Source organism: Myxocyprinus asiaticus, chromosome 35, assembly GCF_019703515.2.
Source record: "Myxocyprinus asiaticus isolate MX2 ecotype Aquarium Trade chromosome 35, UBuf_Myxa_2, whole genome shotgun sequence".
Lineage (NCBI taxonomy): Eukaryota > Metazoa > Chordata > Actinopteri > Cypriniformes > Catostomidae > Myxocyprinus > Myxocyprinus asiaticus.
Genome location: NC_059378.1, coordinates 212,394 through 231,090, shown reverse-complemented (window position 1 = coordinate 231,090; position 18,697 = coordinate 212,394). Strand labels below are relative to the sequence as shown.

The window sequence follows — 18,697 nt, the reverse complement described above, 5'->3', positions numbered from 1 at the left end:
CTGCGTACAGGCTTCGCAGCTGTCCCGTCTAGCCCGTCCGTGGCTGTTGTCTGTGCAACCGATGCCAGTACAGATAGCAGAATGAGCGGTGGTAGACAAGTTCCTCTGGTCCCTCCCCCGCATGCAACAGTGGGCTGTAGGAATGCGGAACCCCGAGACCCTCGCCACCCCGGTGGAGGCTGTGGAACTGGTGGAGGTGACGCAAGCCCTTGGCAGCGGAGAGAGAGCTGTCACCTATTTCTGGAAAACGCACCAGAAAAGGCGACCACTGGAGGGCAACTCATGGCCAGTAAGCAGACCAGCGACGGCGTCTGTTCGGGAGGAACCCATGCCCACGGACCCAAACCCCCCGGAGGCCCGAGCCTGGCTGGCAGTTTGCATCGTTCACCGAGCAGTGCCCCGGGAAGCTCCAGAAAGGGAGGTGAGGTCGAGGGCCGCTGTGTGAAAGCCATCGCCATCGCCACACCGAACAGTAATTGAGCATGTAAGTGAGATGAGGGAGAGGATCGAGAAAGTGATGCCCCTGGTGCGCGAACATCTGGCAGAGACCCAACGGGCCCAGCAGCGCACGTATGACCACCCTGCCCAAGCTCGTGAATTTCACCCCGGAGACCAGGTCCTGGTGCTGATCCCCTGTGCCACGTCTAAGTTCCTGGCCACCTGGCAGGGTCTCTACACTGTGGTGGAATGGACAGGGTCTGTAACGTATCACATCCGACAGCTGGGACGAAGATGAGTGGAGCAGATCTACCACATTAACCTCCTCAAATGCTGGACCAATCCCAAGAGATGAGTCGTTGGGTACGCCCAAACCGAGGCTCTAGTGGTAGATCTGGGAACCAACTCTCCGCAAATCAAAAGAAGGAATTGGAAGCCCTGGTCAGACAGTTCAGTGACGTGTTTTCGAGTCACCCTGGGTTGACCAACATGATCCATCATGAAATTTGCACACCTCCTGGAACCATCATGCGGCAGCGTCCCTACCGGGTCCCGGAGGCTCGCCGACAGGCTATAGAGGAGGAAGTGCAACGGATGCTACAACTCGGGGTCATCGAAGAGTCCAGAAGCCCCTGGTCTAGCCCGATTGTGATGGTTCCGAAGGACAACTGCACCCTCCGCTTCTGCAATGACTTCCGGAAGTTGAATGAAGTCTCCACCTTCGACGGATACCCCATGCCCCGAGTGGATGAGCTAATCAAGCGGCTGGTCCGAGCGCGGTATAGTTCAACCCTGGATCTGACCAGAGGATACTGGCAGGTACCCTTAGCCCCATCATCCAGGGAAAAGACAGCATTCAGCACACCTAACGCCCACTGGCAGTACCGGGTGCTACCCTTTGGTCTACATGGGGCACCTGCCACCTTCCAACAGATGATGGACATCATCCTGAGACCCCACCAGGCATATGCAGTGGCTTACCTGAACAATGTTGTGATCCACTCGGAGCGGTGGGAGGACCACCTGGACCGTCTGCGGAGGGTGCTGACTGAACTGAGTAAAGCTGGACTCACCGCCAATCCAAAGAAGTGCCACCTAGGAGCATCGGAGACATGCTACCTGGGATATCAGATTGGAAGTGGTCTGATCATGCCCCAGGAACAGAAAATGGAGGCAGTATACTCCTTTGGCTGACCAACCACCAAAACCCAGGTACATGCATTCCTTGGGTTGGCGGGATATTATCGATGCTTCATACCTCACTTCTCCACTATAGCCTGTCCCCTAACAGACCTGACCAAGAATGGAGCCGCCCTGCAGAAGAAGCTTCCAGAAGTTGAAGAACGCCCTGTCCTCATCTCTGGTCCTACACGCCCCAGATTTTAACTGCCCCTTCCTCCTACAAACAGATGCCTCGGATATGGGGTTGGGGGCCGTCTTGTTCCAAGTCCAACAGGGGGAAGAACACCCCATAGTGTACATCAGCCGGAAGCTGACCCTAGCCGAAACCCGGTATGCAGCCGTGGAGAAGGAAGCATTGGCCATAAAGTGGGCCATCCTGGAGCTACGATACTATTTACTGGGCCGGAGCTTCACTCTGCTGACTAATCATGCCCCGTTGCAATGGATGGCATGAGCGAAGGACTCTAATGCCAGGGTATCCCGCTGGTTCCTCACCTTCCAGGACTTCCATTTCAAGGTGCAACATCGACCAGGGGCTGCCAACGGCAATGCAGACGGCCTGTCCAGGATGTTCAAAGGTTGGTCAGGTCTGTGTAAAAGGTCACTCCCTCCCCCCCATCCCCTCTGTGTGCTTCCAGGTCCAGGACATCGCTTGGGCGGGGAAATGGGGCGAGTATCCCATGCGTTTCAGTGTCACCCTGGAATTGGAGCTCATTTGCCGATCAACCGTGGAATGCAGACGCTGATTGGCATCACCTGCAAACGATCAGCTGGAGGTGATTTAAACATAGAGCAAGATGGTGAGCACCATCTCCAAGGCATGACACTAATCCTCTTCTCTCTCTCTTTCAATTCCAGACTCCAGCAACGAGTGAGCGCCGATCACTGCACGCATTACATGGAAACTTCAAAAACACCGGATTCACGAACACAGACACCCGACACGCTCACCCCACCCTTGCACCGAAGACACCATGCACCATTAAGTTCTCCTTTTACTTATTGTCACAATAAAACAGCCCCTTTGTGGGACTGTGCACTTGAGAATAATTGTCTGTGCCTCGTTCATCCCGCCACACTGTCTATCTATCATCTATCTATCTATCTATCTATCTATCTATCTATCTATCTATCTATCATCTATCACTTTCTTATCTGTCTACCACTCTCACTCTTTTTTTACTATCTTTCTGTCAGTCCTTCTTTTCAATATATCACTCTATCACTTTTTATCTATCATTCTATCTAGTGCACCTTGGAGAAGGAGAGGACACTGGTGCAGTTTGGTTGCCGCTTCTCCACCCGCGTTTTCAGTGTTTTCAACGTTTTCAACGTTTTATTATTTATGTTTAGTGTTTTAGTGTTATTTGCTGATAATATGCGGGTTTGCTGTCCATTTTTTATCTGTTTAGTGATTTTATGTGGAGTGTACGGCAAGAATGTTATTGAACACCCGGAATTCGCCATGTTGGAATACTCCAAGGATGAACGTTTTTACCTTGAACACCATTTGCCTCTTTATACCTCTGTGTTGGATTGTTACACCTTCTACGCCAGCCAAAATATGTTCATCGGAGTTCCCGTCGGAATCTTCATACAAGCGGTGCTGGTATCAACTCGATATGGTCTCGCCGATGCACGGATCATCGTTATCCAGCCCCGCGTGGTGTCTGCTCTGCTAATCTCTCTTATCCTCAGAAGCGTACTGCATCTAGTGGAGGAGTTCGCCTCAAGACAATAAGGTTTGCACAACTGAACACTCGTTCTGTAAACAATAAAGCTGCTTCCATCAGTGACATTATTATGGATAATAAACTGGATTTTCTCTGCCTCTGTGAGACTTGGCATCAGCCGAATGACTATGTCAATCTTAATATGTGTGCCCTGCCAGGCTACACGTACACTGACACGTACATTGACCACGATCCACCGGTAGAGGTGGTGGACTTGCTGTCATTCACAGATCTGATGTTTTAGTTACTGAAGTTATGTTGCCATGTTTTTCATCTTTTGAATGTTTGCCGTTTAAATTGAATGGTCCTTCACCGGTTCTTGTTTTAAATATTTATTGTCCTCCCAAACTAAACCCGGTGTTCTCTGAGTTTACTGAGTTGGTGACACTTACCATTGCAATTTGCTAAGCTATTTTTTTAATTGGTGATTTCAATATTCATGTAGACAATGTGAACTGTAACAATACTGTGAGTTTTATGAATGTGTTAGAGTGTCATTGTGTTAACTTTCCGACACATAAACACGGTGGAAAAAGGCCACTTTTGTAATGTTTTTAAAATGTGTGATAAAAGAAAGCCGTGCATCAAAGATTACACCCAGGTTCTGCACATGGTTTGCAGGAATCATTGAACTGTCATCCACATAAAGTTCCAAAGCATTACATTTACTTACAGCATTCGGAGTACCAATTAAAAAAGTTTCAGTTTTGGAACAGTTCAGTTAAAACATGCTAGCATTGCCTAGTAACATGCTAAAACATGCTAGCAACACCTAGCTACATGCTAAAACATGCTAGCATTACCTAGCAACATTCTAAAACATGCTAGCAACACCTAGCAACATGTTAAAACATGCTAGCATTGCCTAGCAACAGGATGAAACATGCTAGCAACACCTAGCTACATGCTAAAACATGCTGGCATTGCCTAGCAATATGCTAAAACATGCTAGCAACAAGTTAAAACATGCTAGCATTGCCTAGCAACATGCTAAAATATGCTAGCATTGCCTAGCAACATGCTAAAACATGCTAGCAACACCTAGCAACATGTTAAAACATGCTAGCAATGCTTAGCTACATGCTAAAACATGCTAGTTACCCCTAGCAATATGCTAGTAATACCTAGCTACATGATAAAACATGCTTTAACTTGCTAGCAACACCTAGCTACATAACAAAACATGATAGCAACACCTAGCTACATGCTAAAACATGCTAGCATTGCCAAGCTACATGTTAAAACATGCTAGCATTGCCTAGCAACATGCTAAAACATGCCAGTTACGCCTAGCAATATGCTAGTAATACCTAGCTACATGCTAAAACATGCTTTAAACATGCTAGCAACCCCTAGAAACATTCTAAAAAATACAAGCAACATTCTATCAACTCCTAGCAACTTGCTAAAACATACTAGCAACATGCTAGCGATGCCTAACTACATGCTAAAACATGCTAGCAATGCCTAACTACATGCTAAAACATGCTAGCAATACCTAACAACATGCTAAAACATGCTAGCAATGCCTAGCAACATGCTAGCAATGCTAATCTATCTCTATCTATCTATCTGTTAAAAAGCTTTTAAACCTTTTTTTTTTACATTCAGACAATGCTTTTTCAAACCAACATAAAGTTTCTCAACAAACTTTTCAATCTAGTTATTATAGTAATGTTATAGTTGCTAAAACTCTTGATAAATGTGGTTAGAAACAAAAGATTATTTAAGTTAGTGGACCAGAGACCAGAAACATCATGAGCTGGATGTAATGTAACAGTCAGAAGTTATTTAGATATATAAAGAATAAAATTCAAAGCAAAAAGATTTACACACACGATAATTTGGTAAGTAAAATAATTTTATTTCAGATAGATGGTAAAATAAAGAGGCTGTAGAATGTAGTATCTGTTAACTGTACACAGATTAATAGATTACAATGGGATTTATTTGCTTTTGCGAAGCTCAGGTCTGATGTAAACAGGGTGTGTTAGTGTTAAATGTTTGTTCAAATATGAGCATTTCAACTAATGTCACTAATGCTGATGAAATCTTTCAAGTGTTGTAATGCACAGTAAACTCATTTGAATAATCTCGTGCAAGCATCAGGTACCTTTTGTTGGAACGTCAATCCAGTTGAGGTAGCGGGTGAGTTTTTTGGAAATGTAGGTCTTTCCTCTGGCTGGCAGACCCACGGTCACTATAAGAGTTGGGCAGTTGGTCATACATACTGGAACAGAGAAAAAAACATCAGGTCAGAGATACTGTATGTCACACAACAACAGTCTGCTGTAACAGCAACACTATCTGTCAATAAAGGACATAGGTCACTTCTGTAGTTCCACATGTCAAATTAAATAATATTATAATAATGTCCACATCCTCCTGCAATTTAAAACTTGTACTTTGCCCTTCAATCATAAACGGTCTAATGTTAAAATAAAATAGACCAATGTTTAACCAATATACAAAAAAAAAAAAAAAAAACAGCCAGAATTCAGTCTAATACAGACTTGTGATTGACAGATGATGTCACAACAGAACAGCACTAATAATCCCATAATTAAAAATACTAATACAAATATTTCTTTAAAAAAAACAAAAAAACAAACAGCCACATTTTCCTGATCACGATCATTTTTAAGGATATAAATGCTAATCTGGCAGCAAAGTAATTATAATACATGCAGAAATTATAATGAGGATTACTTATTATCATTAATAAAGGTGTAATGATCATATATGACATTAACATATGTAAAATAACTATTCGAATTAGCATATTTGAACATGCATTATAATGTAATATTTGTGAATAGCTGTTATTAATGAAAAGTTACAATATATACCTCATAATATTTATAATAAGCTTAATGAGACATTAAAAAACATCTAATGAATCTGTTGAAAAATCAACCCAACAGCATGTAAATGTGTTTGTACATGAGAACTCTCGTCTGACTCCAGCATCTCTCATCCGATCATCTGTACGTACCCTTCCTTTCACTAATGTGTCACTCTGGAAGCCCACATTTTCTTTAAAGGGTTCTGGGTGAGCTCTCAGGGTAGTAGATTATCTCATCGCTCCGTGTTCTTCTCTATTAAACTCATTTTATTGTTCAGAGACCAGATCAGAAATGAACATCAGCACACGAGACTCAACGGACCGTAAATCTAAAAAAAAACTTTGCGTATTTATATAGAAATATAAGAGTGTAGAATGGGACGAACGGTACAGACATGGTTTATATTTGAACTCTTCCCTGTGCTTTTTCAATCCAACAGCTAATGAAGTTGTTATTCAAGTGTCAATTGTGATCGATGTCACGTGGCACGTTACCTTTTTCAGCGCTGTTCTGGATGGACTAATCACAGTCGTTTGTGATAACTGGAAAAGCCATTAAAAAAATCATATAAATCATATCAGGTATCATCCTTTGGCGTTAATAGATTTAAATGACTGAACGGTTATTATAGGAAACAGTTATCATAAAGTGTTTTAAGGCTAAAAATTGCCAGAAGATTCCCTTTCTTACATTTGGAATCAAACGGTCATCTCTGCTATAAAACTGGGGGCTTTAAGAAATATTTTGGTTAATCTCAATAATTTTAATCTTCTATAATTTTATAAAATCACTTACATTAATTCTCCTGTTAAAAGTTGTGTATTATTTGAGCTATAAAGTTGTTTAAATCGTCGTTTTAAGGTTTACGGTGTTACTTCGTCATGGCAACAAAATTGTAAAATTAGATATAACTTTACACAGAAAAGGTTAGTAAATGCTTTATAATATTATAAGCCTCACATTTCTGTCTTTAAACCCTCAAAAATTGACCCCATTGACTTCCATTGTAAGTGTCTTTTTTTTAGAAAAGGAGGGACGGGTCAAAATTTTAGTGGTAATCAACATTATGCCACAAATGGATGTCATAATGTTGATTACCGGAATATTCCTAAAAAGGGATAGTTGACACAATATGACAATTCTGTCATTGTTTACTCATCCTTGTAAAAAAGGGGTATAAACCAAACTATTGGTCCGATGTCGGATTCCAATAGCACTTGAATGTTTCTGCGTTGTTCTGTCTTTTCTGAGCGCTGAACCAAAAACACGTATTATTTATTTGCATTTTATCAATTGACTCCATTATTAATTTTAACTGACTCCAATTTTTTATTAATCTGACTCCAATTTAAATTGAACCTCTAATTTAGATTTAAGCTCATTGATTTCTGATCATTCTTTTAATTTAATCTTTTTAAGTTACTGATTACTCTGAATCATCCTAACTTTCATTATCCTTTCATTCGGGTCCTGATTGTCGCTTAGAGTCATATACCGGCCGATTAATTACATAGATCTCACGGACACAAAATCGCCAGTCCCATTCATAGACAGCGGTTGCAGAGTTTACTAATATCATCTGGTTCAGCCGCCTACTGCTTGCTCAAAACCAGATGATAGTTTTATTTAGTCACGTTTCATACAACTTGCTAAGACGGCAATAAGCAGTGACTGGTAGTCTTAAGTGGTTTCCTCCTATTCATAAGCTCCAGTAATGATCATTATCCTGGACATAAGTTTGGAGTAACAAAAGGCGTCCCTCGAATCTACCGGTGATAAATGATTTCGGAGGAATACAGAATAAATCAAAAGTAACAATTTATTTGCCAGGTAGGATTTAAAACAGAAGTTACAAAATCAATCAAAGCCAATTTCACACATGATCAGAATAAACAAACATTCTTAAAAATAAAAGACAAGTCAAACAAACATACCTAGCAATAGAAAGTGACATACAGCAATTGTGTGGGATATCTGACTACAGGTTCCCCGATTCCTATGTCATCTTGAGCTTGGATTTGGTTTACAATTTAGGGAGTTGTAAGTGGACCTTTGAAACTTGTGATTGAATAGGTCGTTTGATGTTTACAAAGAATGCACCTAATCTGCATACAGCATCTGGTCTCTGTGAGAGATCTGGGAGGGGGGCATGCCCCTGATAGAATACAGTATTTTACTAAGTTCTTAAATCTTGTGATTTGACTTTGCTGAAAGGGAATGAGACCACTGAGACCTCTTGAATGATACCAAACATGTATGATCAGAAAACATTTTACATTACAGAACAGGATAAGTCATAACTTTTTGGTGACCCAAAAGTGACCTGAGGTGAGAGAGGGGGCAGATGTGAGAGAGATTTGCGTTTTATGGTCTTTAATCAGAAGGGTGTGTTGTCTCAGGTGGAGATGCTCTTCTGTGTGAGAGTTTTATGACGTTGGCTCTCACAGAGCCTTTTGGGTGTAGACATCCTTACACCCTCGTGTTGTTCCAAATCCGTGTGACTTTCTTCCACTGAACATAAAAGCAGATGTTTGGCAGAACGTTAGGCACTCAGAGTCTCAGTCACCATTCATTTTCATTGTATGGAGAAAATATGCAGTGAAAGTGAATAGTGACTTGAGACTTCTGTCTAACATCTCTTTTTGTGTTCCACAGAAGAAAGAAAGTTACAAAGAAAGAACAACATGAGTTTTGGTATGAGAGCACTTGCCTAGTTTCCCTAATAATTTATGTGGAAACAAATAAGGTCTGCACAAACCTCAATATTTATACATGTAATGCAAAACAATACATCATACTGTGCATCAGTGATTCACTAGATGGCGAGAGAGGCGTGTGTTGATTTGACTTGAACAGTGTGATTTGTGAGAGCAACGTTCACACCTAACATTGATTCATAATAATAGATGACTTCTACTAATAATAATATTGCAACATACAAAAACAAGTCAGTATAATAGCCAGTCAAACACCACACCTATTTATGTAAACAGATTGCTTTATATTATGACCATTTATATGGAGGAGTTTACATATTTTAAACTAGATAGTCTGAACTAGATCAGTGTAATATCTCATTTGAAAAACATTGATGATAAAGAGATATGTGTATTGATGCAATAACAGTGTTGCTCACAAACCACAGATGATCAATCCCCTTAAAGCAATTCCAATGAATTTCCTTATTAAATGGAAACACTGTAATGATTTACAGATCTGAAACTGAGATTAAGTCGTTGTGCTGGAGGACCCAGAAAACCACAAAAGCCCTACAATCATACAAATAACTTCATATTGCAGTCCATTGTCATAATGCACAGTTAATATGAATTACATTTAAAACATCCTTGTTTGTGTTTAAAGCAAAGTTTAAAGACCCTATAAAGAACACTTCACATTCAGTGTTGGGTGTAATCCAATGACAAAGTAATTACTTACTGTAATCTAATTACTTTTTAGTCCAAAAAGTAGTGTAATGCATTACATTTTAAATTCTTGTAATCAGATTACAGTTACTGACTTTCAATTAATTTAATTACTTTTAAGTACATTATAGGGTTATGATTGTCTCATGTATTATGTAGAATACATGAGTTATGGCCCCAGTAACGAGAAATGTGAAGTACTGAGTGTATGACTTGTGTGTAATATAGACATTATTTTGAATGTGTTGAACGGAAAAGTGTTTTAGAAAGTATCTTAAAAGTAATTAGTAATGCGATTATTTAAGTGTTTTAGAAAGTAGCTTAAAAGTAATTAGTAATGCGATTATTTAAGTGTTTCAGAAAGTAGCTTAAAAGTAATTAGTAATGCGATTATTTAAGTGTTTCAGAAAGTAGCTTAAAAGTAATTAGTAATGCGATTATTTAAGTGTTTCAGAAAGTAGCTTAAAAGTAATTAGTAATGCGATTATTTAAGTGTTTTAGAAAGTATCTCTAAAGTAATTAGTAATGCGATTATTTAAGTGTTTTAGAAAGTATCTTAAATGTAATTAGTAATGCGATTATTTAAGTGTTTTAGAAAGTATCTTAAAAGTAATTAGTAATGCGATTATTTAAGTGTTTTAGAAAGTATCTTAAATGTAATTAGTAATGCGATTATTTAAGTGTTTTAGAAAGTATCTTAAATGTAATTAGTAATGCGATTATTTAAGTGTTTTAGAAAGTATCTTAAAAGTAAATAGTAATGCGATTATTTAAGTGTTTTAGAAAGTAGCTTAAAAGTAATTAGTAATGCGATTATTTAAGTGTTTTAGAAAGTAGCTTAAAAGTAAATAGTAATGCGATTATTTAAGTGTTTTAGAAAGTAGCTTAAAAGTAAATAGTAATGCGATTATTTAAGTGTTTCAGAAAGTAGCTTAAAAGTAATTAGTAATGCGATTATTTAAGTGTTTTAGAAAGTAGCTTAAAAGTAATTAGTAATGCGATTATTTAAGTGTTTTAGAAAGTAGCTTAAGAGTAATTAGTAATGCGATTATTTAAGTGTTTTAGAAAGTATCTTAAAAGTAAATAGTAATGCGATTATTTAAGTGTTTTAGAAAGTAGCTTAAAAGTAATTAGTAATGCGATTATTTAAGTGTTTTAGAAAGTAGCTTAAGAGTAATTAGTAATGCGATTATTTAAGTGTTTTAGAAAGTATCTTAAAAGTAAATAGTAATGCGATTATTTAAGTGTTTTAGAAAGTAGCTTAAAAGTAATTAGTAATGCGATTATTTAAGTGTTTTAGAAAGTAGCTTAAGAGTAATTAGTAATGCGATTATTTAAGTGCTTTAGAAAGTAGCTTAAAAGTAATTAGTAATGTGATTATTTTTAAATGAAGTAATTAGTAAAGTAGTCTGATTAAAATTTAGAGAAATAATTAGTCATTTGTAGTGGCTTACTATTTTGAAGTAACTTACCCAACACTTTTCACATCATATTTTGCATATGCATCATATTAAACAACTTTGCATTAAATCTTTAATAAATCAGATCCTTTTCATTCAACACTCAGATTTCCACAGATAGTGTTTCTTGTGCAGCAACACAATATAAAAGGAAAGGTGGGTTGAGAATCTTTCAAAAGTAATTTTGCAAACAGCGAAAGCTATTTTTATCACCATTTATCAACCTTCCTGCACACAACAGCCAAACAATCACATCTGCCAGTCAGATACTGTATTAACTACAGGCATATGACCGTAATACTTGTTTTAACGTGCCTGGCTGCAGCTGTGGTCTGTTAAAGCCGATGGTCAAACAGTGTTTCTCGTAGTCATACTATACACATAATACTGCAATGTCATAATAACATATAATCTTTGGTTACTTAGTTCTAGTCTGTTCTTGTCAGGGAAACTGAATGTCACTTCCACCACGTTAGATTAAATGATAGTTCATGGATCATTTTGTTTATTTGTGGTATAAATCAACAACAACCATTCAATTACCGGCCTAAATTGTTAATCATTACTCCACAACAACCCCTGTAAGATTGCATGATGCTCTGTAAGAATGCAACTTCACTGAATCACATTCTATTCGCTGCTAACCTTAATGAAAGCATGGTGAATTTTACTCTCTCTGGGTCACTAGGTATTCTATTTTTATCACATCACCTACTGCAATTCACTGCCATGCCAGTAATCCAACAAACATGGCCATGATTTGACCTCAACAATTCTGCACAGCATGAATGACGTGCTCAGCACAATGTCATTCACAACACTGAATTCAAGCACACATGCACATAAAACTTCAACGCATTTCGATGCATGCAGCACATTAGCGGACTACTGTGCGCTTCTCTTATCTCATTCAAGTGCACTTCATTAGACACAGTATCCTTTATTTTTAGACCATATGCATGACGTTCTGAATTTACACGTGAACGAACGAGCCTATGCTTAGCGCATAGAGCAGAAAAAGCCCACAATTATAATGTTATTGCTCAAATAAAAGCCTCGTGGACACTTGAGTCTGAAGCACACGCGCCTACGTGACAGAGTCTTGTTTACATCTCCCTCCTCGCTCGCGCACACAACAGCAGCTGCTTCCGCCAGCACACGGCCATAATCTCACATTCCTTACCCCTCTGATCCAGATTCTGCGAGTTTTTGGGTCGGCCTGCTCCCCTCATCGTCCGTGTTGTGTGTTAGTGCTTTGTTTTGATGCAGCTCGAGTCTTGAGAAGATACAGGAGAAGTATGTGAAAACACCAGCGAACACGCCCACTGATCGACCTGGAGCGCGGCCAATCGCAGAGAAGCGAGTGGACACGCCCACTTTCATTAAAAGGAATTGGGAGGAAGTTTCTGTTGATATTGTTGCGCATGCACAGTGTTGTGCAATAGATGTACACCAAACAGCCACAACATTAAAACCACCTGCCTAATATCGTGTAGGTCCCCCTCGTGCCACCAAAACAGCTCTGACCCGTTGAGGCATGGACTCTAAGAGACCCCTGAAGGTGTCCTTTGGTATCTGGCACCAAGATGTTAGCAGCAGATCCTTCAAGTCCTGTAAGTTGTGAGGTGGAGCCATTGTGGATCAGACTTGTTGGTCCAGCACATCCCATAGATGCTCAATCTGATTGAGATCTGGGGAATTTGGAGGCCAAGTCAACACCTTGATCTCTTCATCATGTTCCTCAAACCCTTCCTGAACAATGTGTGCAGTGTGGCAGGGCACATTATCCTGCTGAAAGAGGCCACTGCCATCAGGGAATACTGTTGCCATGAAGGGGTGTACATGGTCTGCAACAATTTTTTGGTAGGTGGTACCTAGGTTGGTAGGTATTTTGGCCTTCTTCCCATAGTGCATCCTGCTGCCATCTCTTCCCCAGGTAAACGACACACACGCACCCAGCCATCCACATGATCTATAAGAAAACGTGATTCATCAGACCAGGCCACCTTCTTCCATTGCTCCATGGTCCAGTTCTGACACTCACGTGCCGCTTTCGGTGGTGGACAGGGGTCAGCATGGGCACTCTGACCGGTCTGCGGCTACGCTGCCCCATAAGATGCAATGCACTGTATGTTCTCACACCTTTCTATCATGGCCAGCATTAAGTTTTTCAGCAATTTTTGCTACAATAGCTCTTCTGTGGGATCGGATCAGACGGGCTAGCCGTCGCTCCCCAGGCGCATCAGAGAGCCATGACCATGTCGCCGGTTCACCGGTTGTCATTCCTTGGCTCACTTTTGGTAGGTACTAACCACTGCATACCGGGAACACCCCACAAGGCCTGCCGTTTTGGAGATACTCTGACCCAGTGGTCTAGCCATCACAGTTTGGCCCTTGTCAAAGTCGCTCAGATCCTTACGCTTGCCCATTTTTCTTGCTTCCAGCACACGAAATTCAAGAACTGACTGTTCACTTGCTGCATAATATATCCCACCTCTTGACAGGTGCCATTGTAACGAGATAATCAATGTTATTCACTTCACCTGTCAGTGGTTTTAATGTTGTGGCTGATCACTGTATATTAAAAAGGAATGTGTCACAATGTCATCCATGAGTTAATTCGTTGCAGATTTTAAAGAAAAAGCTAACATTCTGAACAAGCATAAATATATTTGCAGGCGCACTATGCAGAATTTATTGATTCATTTTTATTCTTATAGTATTAATAAAAAAGTATTTTTATTAATTTTGGACATGTAACATGGCAATTCCGTAGTACTCTTTGAGTATCATGTAAATGCTATATGAATACGGATTGTTCAGTGCCATGTTGTTGTCACGATCACCGGGAATGATGGAGGCTCAGGACCCAACCATAGAGTTTAAAAATAAAGGAATTGGGGGCCTGGTATCTCAGCGAGTAAAGACGCTGACTGTCACACCTGGAGTCGCGAGTTCGAATCCAGGGCGTGCTGAGTGACTCCAGTCAGGTCTCCTAAGCAACCAAATTGGCCCGGTTGCTAGGGAGGGTAGAGTCACATGGGGTAACCTCCTTGTGGTCGCTATAATGTGGTTCTCGCTCTCGGTGGGGCGTGTGGTGAGTTGTGTGTGGATGCCGCGGAGAATAGCGTGAAGCCTCCACACGCGCTATGTCTCCATGGTAATGTGCTCAACAAGCCACGTGATAAGATGCGCGGATTGGCGGTATCAGATGCGGAGGCAACTGAGATTCATCCTCCGCCACCTAGATTGAGGCGAATCACTACGCCACCACGAGGACTTAGAGCGCATTGGGAATTGGGCATTCCAAATTGGGGAGAAAATAAATAAATAAAAAAAATTAAGGAATTTATTAATACAAAAAAACAAAGGCAAAAACCAACACAAACTCCCAAAATGGGGAAAAACAAACATAAACTACCCTGTAGGGGAAAAGGTAATCCAGGCTGGGGCAGAGGTAGGGATGAGGGAAACAGGACCGACATGAACCAACCAACAAACAGACCGACTGGAAACACACAAGACTGGAAACAAGCACAAGACGAACTGGCACTGGACAGCAAACATGAAGAGACTAAAATAGGGAGAGAAATCAACAAGTTAACAAGAGAGGGCAGGTTTGACTAATAAACTAATAATGGGCAAACAAGGAGGCGGGGTATGACGTAAGAGAGAGAGACATGCGGCGATTCAGAAAGAAAACAAAGCCACGTGCTCTCACAAGACAAAACACCCGAATAGCATGAGCGCACATCGCCAAGACAATAAGGCAATATACGACCATGCCAACCAACAAACAAGATGAGAGAATGCGTTAGCAATGCCACACATTGTCAAAAAAACAAAGCAACGCCACGCATTCTCACACTAAACGAAACTTGAGCGAATATCATGAGACAAATGCCATTCGATGCACACAACAGGTGACAAAATCAAGACAGGAAACCTGTGCGAGAGTTTGGCCTCACACAAACCCGAAACCTCAGACCGAAGTGAGCGAACCTCAGCACAACGTGAAGACAGCCCACGACCCAGGCGCACAGCGCAAAGCAAGTGCAACGCGCGTCCGCAGTCATGAGACAGACATAGATTATTGACACCAAGATGACAAGCACAATGCACTCACACCAATACAGGACAAGACATTGAACATTAGCGTCCGGATCCCGACACCAAAACTGAAACCGAACCAGACAGAAGGGTCAGGATCCAGACATCATGCTACAGACATGAAACAAGACCGACCAAAAACACAAGACAGACATGGGATGATGATGTCATGGTCCTGTCAGACAAAAACCCAGACTGACAGAGTGACAGTAGCAGTTGAAGATATTAAAGTACAATGGTGTTACTTTCTGATACCACCACTGTACTGTTGAATGTATGGAAGTGCGCTGTATGATTTTTGGAGAAAAAAGTAAAAAAAAAAAAAAACAATATATCACTGTATTTTTTATTTTCCATGTATATTCCATAGTATATGAATATGGCTGTCATTACCATGGTAAATATATCAAAGTACCATAGTGTACTACCATAGGGTACTATAACTTTTTTGTAATATCCTTACATAAGAAAGTGCTATTTAGAGTTCGTTTTTTGGTTAACGTCTATAAAATGACCATATTATATAGAATTAATTGGAGGAAAAAATCTTTTTATGAAAGTACCATGTGATTTCACAAAGCAGATAAAAGTCACAGCAAGAATCAAACCACCATATTCAAATTAAAGAGACAATTAAAATCTAAATGGGAAAGACCTACATAGCAGACTCGTACAGGTGTTTTAATGCCACAAGATCTCTCATGAGATGTCAACATCCACCTGCTGTATACTGCACTGCTTCTGTATTCAAAAACACATTTCAACTTTATGATGAAACGTGGGTCACGTATCTACAGTACAGACAAAGCGGTGACCTCAGGTCACATTCATTGGCCAAACATCAAATAATGAACACAGCTCAAATGTGGGTCCTGTTATAATGCACTGTATAATGTTTCATTACTACATATTACACAGTGCATAATAACAGTTCAAATTAATGCACATATAAATAGAAAATTATATTCATTGCATTCTGTTAAATATTTAAACACTGTGAATCATATCAGACATTCAGAAAAAGCATTATGTTTGATGTTTCATGTGATATATTTCATGTTTCATGTGGGTAACAGACCTACAGACTGAAACTGCACATGCTGTCAGCCACTGACTGTGTCGTGTGAGACACAAAGTTTTATTCCTGCAGGGGGCGCTTGACGCTCTGAGAACCGTATCCTTCATGCATCTGCATTTAAATCTCAGAACGTTTTATATCCCTTTGGAGACATTTTACACTAGATAGTTATTAAAAACTGATAATTGCAAGGATTCATACCTGTGAATGGAAATCCTCCTATGCATTATCTATAAAAGCATCTTTTAAAATCCTCATCCAGTAATAATAAACGACTGTGATTGGCCCATCCTGGCCAGCACTGAGAAAAGTGACAGGTACCACGTGACACGCTATCTACTCTGGAGAGGGATTGCGTGACACTAGTTGGGCGATACCAGCTCGTACAACGGAGGGGGGACTTGTCTCAATATGACAGACTCACAGCCACGCAATTGTAAGGTATCTCATACTAAGTTAATTCAGCGTTGATAAAAAATATTAACGAGGACAGATGCATGTGTTGGGGAACAAATCACCCCCTTCACAGCAGTGGGGTTACATATCCCCCACTTCAATTCTGCGCCAATGCTGTAAGATATAACAATGTCATAAGTGTGTTAATTTGTCATTAGAAACAGGAAATTTACGTAATCTGGCACACAAACATAAAACCTGTGAGCTCTTCATCAGAGAAGCCTAACATCGACAATGATTGTCAGAGAGATGAGCCATCTGACAGAATGTTTACAGTGTTACAGACGAAGAAAACAGTATAATAAAAACAAAATAAGGCAGTAGAGAAGGTTGAAATGAAATAGAGCGTGTGACAACAGAAGATAGGCTGAGAGAGTGAGTTACAGCACAACATTCTGACCTTTCTGTGTCTCTCTGGAACATTCTTTATAAAGGCCATATGTTATTTACTGACCTCACTGTCACCTTTAAAAGTCTCACTCATATTCCTCTCACTGTCCGTGTGGACGTGCTCCATCTCAGCTTTGGTGTGAATAGAATTGAATATGGAAATAGAATAATAAGAGTGAAATAACTAGAAGTGGTAGACAGTGTCTTTCTCACGTACTGTATATAAACTCTCAGTGTCTGAAATGCTGCTGGAGTTTTTCTCAGAACACACTTTTCAGTTTTGAGTTCAACATATTTACTGACAAACACAAAGTGTCTTCATTTTCAACAGTTTAACTTGTTTTTATGAAATGTTTTACTTGAAAAGTGTTTTAAAGAAATGCCACTTGTTATCTTATGCACTGGCATTCAGACATTTTTAATTGTGTGGGTTAACTGTTCAAATCATTTCTGCAATCACTGTATTTCACAAGTACATTTATTTCAGACACTATGAACACTGCTGTCTGTTACTTTTCACAAATACAAAACAAAACCTCTGAACAATAATTGAGATTGAGATTCAGTCAGTTTGTTCATGCTGATGACTCCAAAAACAACAAACATCAAGACTGTAATAATAGTTCAAACTGTAATAATAGTTTTCAAGCACAGACTCAGTAAAGTGACTTGTTCCTCAAAGATCAGGTTTGCTATGGAAACTAGGGCAAAGGTCACTGTTGAGTGTCGTCTAAATATGTTCTCTAGAAATTGGCCTCACTAATGTTGGCTTTGCACCAAAACTCTGTGTGATAAATGCTATTTATACACCAGTATCTGACTACAAAGACATCAGGGCATGTATCAAGTGAGTTTGGCACATTTTCAAATGTCAAATTGTGTCAAAATCTCAGATATATTTCAGGAAAACATTTCTTCATATAATCTACTCAGCTTTGCAGTAAGAATATACCATATACCCAAAATATGAATCGGTCCCTGAATATTTGAGACAGCAGACAGGAGAGATCACGTCTACAAGTCAATACATGCAGAAATTGTCCTGTGGATCTGATCTGGGGTCAGAGTTTCAGGAAATTTTGTGACTCACTGTATAAAAAGTACCACATTTTGCAATACACAGAATAATGTGAATCATTTCCAGTACAGAGATACCATTCCTCAAAAAATCTCTGTAAATCTTTTGATCCTAATAGAAACCAACAGCACATTAATCTCTGGTTAGTCTAAACACTGGTTTATAATTCTGCATCAGTCCTCCGCCGTAGACTCCAGTTTGCATTTATAGTTCTGTGTTGATGCGTCTGTGTCGTTCTGTGAGTACACAGTCAAGTGTGAGTATGCTGAGAGAAAATGCATTCATTTCTCAATAATTGTACTTCTCATAAATAAACAGCAATGCAATTTGTGGATTCAAAAGTATTTATTAAATTATTGTAGCATTAAAATGAGTTATGCAGTATTTTATTTATAATATACACTATACTGCCAAAAGTATTCGCTCATCTGCCTTTAGACGCATATGAACTTAAGTGACATCCCATTCTTAATCCGTAGGGTTTAATATGACGTCGGCCCA

At 39.8% G+C, this 18,697-nt stretch overlaps 1 protein-coding gene across 2 annotated transcripts in view; it reads right to left on the bottom strand.

Annotated features, from left to right (window-relative positions):
- LOC127425909 (6-phosphofructo-2-kinase/fructose-2,6-bisphosphatase 4-like) overlaps nt 1-12,403 on the bottom strand; it is a 34,263-nt gene extending 21,860 nt beyond the window's left edge. For both annotated transcript variants that reach the window (XM_051672220.1, XM_051672219.1), the window contains exons 1-2: nt 12,268-12,403; nt 5,467-5,583 (exon numbers count right to left, since the gene is read on the bottom strand). In XM_051672220.1, the coding sequence (XP_051528180.1) occupies nt 5,467-5,583; nt 12,268-12,316 (166 nt within the window). In that variant the 5' untranslated portion in view covers nt 12,317-12,403. The remainder of the gene's footprint in view (nt 1-5,466; nt 5,584-12,267) is intronic.
- Between the last annotated feature and the right edge of the window lie 6,294 nt (nt 12,404-18,697).